This window comes from Rhea americana, unplaced genomic scaffold (assembly GCF_003343005.1).
Source record: "Rhea americana isolate MKP2758 unplaced genomic scaffold, rheAme1 scaffold_162, whole genome shotgun sequence".
NCBI lineage: Eukaryota > Metazoa > Chordata > Aves > Rheiformes > Rheidae > Rhea > Rhea americana.
Window position 1 is genome coordinate 1,292,647 of NW_028185728.1, and position 6,000 is coordinate 1,298,646.

Consider the following 6,000-nt stretch of genomic DNA (forward strand, 5'->3'; position numbering starts at 1 on the left):
TTCCAGCTAAGCTGCGATGTGCTGGGGCACAGTGTGCTGTTTCACACCCCGGCTTTCTGCTCTCTGCGCTGTTRTCCCCCGTCTCCTACAGAGCCCCAGCAGCAATTCACCTGCCTCTGCGCAGCTGTGTTCACTGCTGCCTCAGCCCTCTGCGCTGGAGAAGGGAGATGGCTGTGCTAGTCACAGAGCTCACAAGTCTCACAGCGCAGCCTTTCAACCTCAGGGTTAGTTCTTCTCGTGCTAAGACTCAGGTGAAAGGGAATTTGGACACTGTTTTGGAAACTTAGCAGGGGGTTGRCCCAAGAAACTGTGATGAGAGAATAGTTTGGGGGAGTCTGTACTATAGGAGAGGTCTTCCCTTGCTTGTACCAAGCAGAGGTGGGGAGCGTGCTTGATGTCAATGGGAGACCTAGCTAACTCATGTACCACCTGTTGAAGAAGACATTTGTATGGGAAGCAGAAGGTGCGGGGAGTATCCAGGCTGCTGGCTGTCCACAGGATACTCCTGTGATAACATRGAGCACCATGCTGCTGGGCTGACGCACTCCCAGTAAGACTTAGAAGCAAGGTACTTGAGCCTAGTGCTTGGCTTGGCAGCTGCTGGCATTGCTCATGCTGCTGCTGCTGTGCAGCGCTGTGACAGCCAAAACACCTGGTGGTTGCCRTGCCCTTAGCAGCAGGGAGAACATTTGGCAGGGCAAGGGTGTGAGACCTGGGTGCTCTGTGACCTCCAAGGGCCGCTTGTCCACAGCAAGCCTGGGGATGCGCCACGGCTRCTTGCAGAAGAGCAAGGACGCAAAAGCTTTCTCCCTCCCACAGACATGGCCTTGTTCTGGGCAGATCTCCCCTCTCTGGCACAGCAGGTCATGCTCTTTCTGTCACAGGGGCAGCCCTTGCTTTGCTGCCCAGGAGGGTTTAAACCCCGCACCATGTGTGGATATGGCAYAAAGCTGGATTGTCTACATTTCCCCCTCTCCTTGATGTGTTTCCTGGTCCAGGCTCTAAAAGTATCTTTCCACTGCCTGTGGCACGTAGAGCTGTCAGGAGGGCTGGCAATGCCAAATATTAATAAAAACACAAAATTATAGGGTGAAAAGGTAGAAAAGGATAAGACAGATTCTGCTGAAGTTTTCATTGCCAGCTGGGAACATCTGCCCCTGTGGTCACACTGGTCTGCACCGCAGCACCGCCAATACTCAGGGCGAGCTCTGCATGCACACCCCTCTCCCCTGTGAGCATCTGCAGACAGCAGGGCTGGTGCTGTATGTTTTGGTACAGCAAAAATGTGGTGTTTCGGGCGGGGAAACACCAGATCTGGCTGGGGAGGGCTCTGCTCCTCAAAGTGCAGTAACGACTGCAGTGATTCATACGGATTCTGCGCCTCCCTCCAGGCAAAGCTGTCCTTCCTTGTTGAGAGTCCTGACACATGCACACATTTCCATTGCAGAGCACTCGTGACTAATTCACCTGTGAGTTTCAGGCCTTTTATAACATCCTGCAAGCTGGGAGAGTTACGGGCCTGCAGTGTGAGCGTGGGGGCTGCTGCCTACTGTGGCTCTGATTACGCTACAGCAGGAGCCCCCCGTCCTGAGCTGAGTTGGCAGCGACCTCTCTCAGGGAGGCGTCTGTTTTGGCCCTCTGTTCTGCAGGGCTGTGTTTAAACCCAGAATGAGTTTTGCAACTGTGTTGTTCACACGCATCTGAACTTGGTCTGCCTATCAGCTCAACGGCTGTTCATTAAAACAGCAGCCCTCCCCCACCTTGATGGCCTGTTCCAAATCASACGGTTTCTGTTAAGAAGCAGCTGCTATGATGGTTTCCTTGGCTACTGTAGATAGCTAGCAGCTAATCATGTCATCGGACCATTTTATAATGCCATGCTTCTGACAGGCAAAYTTAGGCCTGGCTATCAGCAAAATCGCTAATGTTCTGGTAACAACAAATACATTTTACACCAGTCTACCCAAAAATACCAGCACCAGGGTAGGCGAGTTCCTYCTCTCCTGCATCAGGAGCAGCTGCACACAGCTGCTGAGATCTACGCTTACTGCTGTGTGACCTGTACTAGACTGAAAAATCTCCCCAGTGTAGCACACAAGCCTCCAGAGCCAAGACAGAGCTGGGGAASAGGTGGGTGGAGAAGCTCCGTGCACATCTGCTGCAGCGATGGGGCAAGATGCTGAACCGGCAGCGCTTGGCCAGGATGTCAGGTCCCAGGAAAGCTCTCSCTGCGCAAGTCCCGGGAAGCGCTGCCATGCCCCTGGGTTGTCACCAGGCTGCCAGCAGCCCGAGCAGCCACCAAGGAGGCGTGAGGGGGCCTGCGACGACTCCCTTGGTGACTCGGCTGGGCCTGGCCATCAGTGCCCACGCTTGCCAGTGGCCGGTACCATAGGCACTAAGAGCGCTTCCCTCGGCAAATATTTAACTGTGCAGCAACACGCAGCAGAGGGGACGGTCAGGAGATGACACAGACGAGCAGGGCCTCGACGGCCACTGTCATCAACAGTGCTAAGGGGGCCTCGACTCTGTCCCCGACCTCGACTCTCCTGGTGCTGCCACATCTAAACGTTACATGCTGCAATCCCGACTGCAGGGCCCGGGGGCGGCAGGCGGGTGGCAGCGCAGCCACCGACTCGCGCCTCCATCGCCTCGGGGAGGCCGGCGCAAAATGGCGGCGGGGAGGTGGGCTCGGCGGTAGGACCCCCGCCCCCTAAGAACTACAACTCCCGGCAGGCCCCGCGCGGCCGCCGCCCGCGGCCCGCTGGGAGATGGAGTTCCCCCGCCCCGGGAACCGTTTTTCCGCTGAGGGCCTTCCGCTGCCACCAATGGGCGCTCGCCTGCCTGGGGCAGCCCTAGGAGAAGCCTGACCAAAAAGATGTGTCATTGTCGGAGCGCCGTTCCTGAAAACGCCCCGCTACGGAGGTAAAGCGCCCTCCCGCTCCTCGAGCGCACCGCCACCGCCGGGGTTTGCCGTCAGCCGTTATTTATTATTATGGCGATTTTTCCTTTAACGGATCATTTCATGCGGGCGTCTGAGAAACGCCCTCGGAGGGCCGAGGAAAGGGAGACCGCTCTCTGATTCGCCATCGTAGCCGCGCGAAGGAGCCAATCGGCACCAGCAGCAGGCGGAGGGGGGGCGTGGCCACGCGCAGACGCGCAAGCCATTGGCCCCGACGGGGCGAGGAGGTGGGGTTTGAGTGCGGTGGAGGGGGGGGGCGGGTGACGCGTATCCTTCCAGCTCAGCGCGTGAAGGGATAAGGGGCGGGGGGAGGGGGCTCGGCTCGGCGGGCAGTAACGGCTGCGCCGCGGCGCGGCGCGGGTGAGGGGCAGCGCCAACGGCCGTGCCGCAGCCGCCTCTCCCGCTTCCCCTCGGCCCGGGAGGATGCGCCGTCTCTTCGCGGCCGCGGGAAGTAGACGGCGGAGACGATGAAGGAGCCGCCCCGCCGGCTCCTGGCCCTGGGCTCCTGCCTGTTCCTCTGCGCCGTGCTGTGGTGAGTGCCGGCCCGCGCCCGGCGGCGGCGGCGTCCTGCCGCTCGGGGCCGCGGGGCGAGCGGCGCGGTGCTGGCCCGCGGCTGGTAGCGGGCTCTTCGCCCGGAGCGGGGCCCGCCGGAGACGTGCCGCGCTCCCCGGGCCCGGAGCCTGTCGCTGCCCTGGCTCCGGCGCGGCGAGCCCCGTGGGCAGAGCGCTGGGGGAACACGCGAAGCGGGAGGTGGAAGTGGGGAAAATACCATTAGGAGAAGGAAGGGACCGCGTTTTGGGAAGAGACGGTATTAACGTGCTGGCGGCTGCAGGGTTGTGCTGTGGGAAAGGAAGGTAGACTTCGGAAGGGTGCTGTCTCTTAAAAAAGATCTGTTTTAATCATACTAGATCTAGGGTTTTTGTTGCCTTCGTGAAATAAGGAGTGTCATATTTATAGTTGCTTTTCAGGTATCAAGAGTTCAGAGTTSCATTATGCATTTCTCCATGCATTCTGTTGTCAGTTTGAGTTATTAGCRGGAAGATTTGTTGCATTCTTTGCCTTTCRGACTGAAATTTGGTTGTGCTCTCTGAAGGAGCAATGGCTTGACCCTTGGTAAGGGAAAGCCAGGATGCCCTTTCACTTCTGTGTAGAGTGCATCTTTCAGAGGTGTTCTCTGTAGTGATTCTCTTGGCTATGCTTTGTCCYTGCATCWTCTTTTAACTTTGCTTTCAAGCTTACTTAAACTATGACCTTTATCAGACCCCAAATATTACRATATATTTTGTCATGATAATTTTTAAACTTCTAAAACTTTGACCTGCTTTGAACTTTGACTCACTGAGAAATCATAGCCAGTTTGAACAGCAAAATGCAGASATTAAAACCTAAACAGCAGCAGTTRTTAGTTTTGTATGCAATGTGTTATTTTAATATATTTCCTGAGAAATGTTTAAAAGTATTTCAGAAGATTTTTTTTTAAGTTGTATTTTTTTTTCTTGCAGTYGATTTTTGATTAAATGACCAAGGGGAGGCCCTTTAATGGTGTTCAGTTAGGTTGTAGAGATCTGTGTATTCAGAATCAATTGCAGAACTGACAYGGAAGCTCTCATAAATAGGTTCAGATAGTCCTGGATCAGATTTGGTTCGCTTCATCACAGTTTATTTTTTAGGAGAAWATACAATGAATCTTCAAAGCTCAGTTGCTATGTTTACATTTAGGAAAAATTAAAACCAGAAAAGTTTCTAGCTATATGGATTTGATTAACTGAGCTGTGAAGCTGATGTAACTCTCTCCAGCCATTGGTTTGGTTTTTYTTGGTAGTTAAGAGTCTTCCTTAATACTCTTATTAGGAAAGCAGTTTGGGGTTTTTTACTTGGTGTATGTTGAAGGCTGATGATCTGCTCCTGCCTTAGGGTACTCTGTAAGTGGAAGTGTTCTCAATTTAATGATATATGAGTGTCAGTAATCTGTTGCTGTGTTGTTAACGTGTTGTTTTAATGGATAACTTTAAGAAAAAATAAGGCATYTACTCAGCGTTRTTGAAGTAACATCATTTTTGACCAACTTATTGAAAAAAAATGCTTTCCTTGAAAGCAAAAGTYATCTGAACTTTACATCTTGGGTRTRTTTGGGGGAAAAAATTGGTCYGAGTCTTTTCTTGCCCTTAAAAAGAGATTGTTCTTTCAAGCAATGTCTTGTCTGATCTCTAGTTTGTACTAGACTATCTCTAAATTTTTGCKATTGAAAAATTGTTCGGACTATGTGCTCACTCTTAATCTACTGGCTCTTTAACCAAAAGCAGTCATTTAGATGGCTGGAGGGATGCAACTCTAATTCTTTAATCTCTTGTCCAAATACTAATTCACATTAGAGTTTTAACTTTGTTTACAGGATAGCRTTAAGGCTTTCTTTAATTTCAGCAGCCATGTCAGGTTTGTAATTGGGAAGTCTGAGTCTATTGATCTATCTTGTTGCTGAGCTATGTAATGTAAGTTGTGATGTATTTGTTGTTTATTTCTTAAAAATCATCAACTTTTTTTCATGCAAGCCACTAAAAAAACCCTTTAAATAGTCAGTGGAAGACTTTGACTTGCTTCTTAACTGTGTTACAAATGTTGGCATTTCCCCATAATTGAGTCTGCCAGTTTTTTTTAAATTAGTTGTCTTGAAAAGTATTCTGCAAAGGATTTGGCACTAGTAAGARAAGTTCCTTTTTTGTGTATGAAAGTAATGGTCTGTTGCAACAGAGGATCAAAATAAAAAAAACAAAAAACAGGACAAAAATTAAAAGAAAAAGGTGAAGTAGAATTGCTGAAAGAATACTTCTAGCTACTTGGGCTCTGGTGTTTTTTAAACTTGGACGGTTTTATTCCTGCATAGATGGTTATGTTCTTTGTTTYGGTTAAATTAAACTTAAAATGGTAGTGGTGGTGAGTTTGTCTCCCGGGCAGGTGTTATAAAGCTTCCTAAATAAGTTGATGAAATGAAAAAATAGCAACTAGTAGGAATCAACTGCAAGATGTGTGATAGTTTTCTTACC

General features: G+C 50.7%; 1 protein-coding gene across 3 annotated transcripts in view; it reads left to right on the forward strand.

The window, feature by feature from the left end:
• The first annotated feature begins 3,257 nt into the window (after positions 1-3,257).
• Positions 3,258-6,000, forward strand: part of SUCO (SUN domain containing ossification factor) — a 44,261-nt gene continuing 41,518 nt past the window's right edge. For all 3 annotated transcript variants that reach the window (XM_085300261.1, XM_085300262.1, XM_085300263.1), the window contains exon 1: positions 3,258-3,491. In XM_085300261.1, coding sequence (XP_085156387.1) covers positions 3,427-3,491 — 65 coding nt within the window. In that variant the 5' untranslated portion in view covers positions 3,258-3,426. The remainder of the gene's footprint in view (positions 3,492-6,000) is intronic.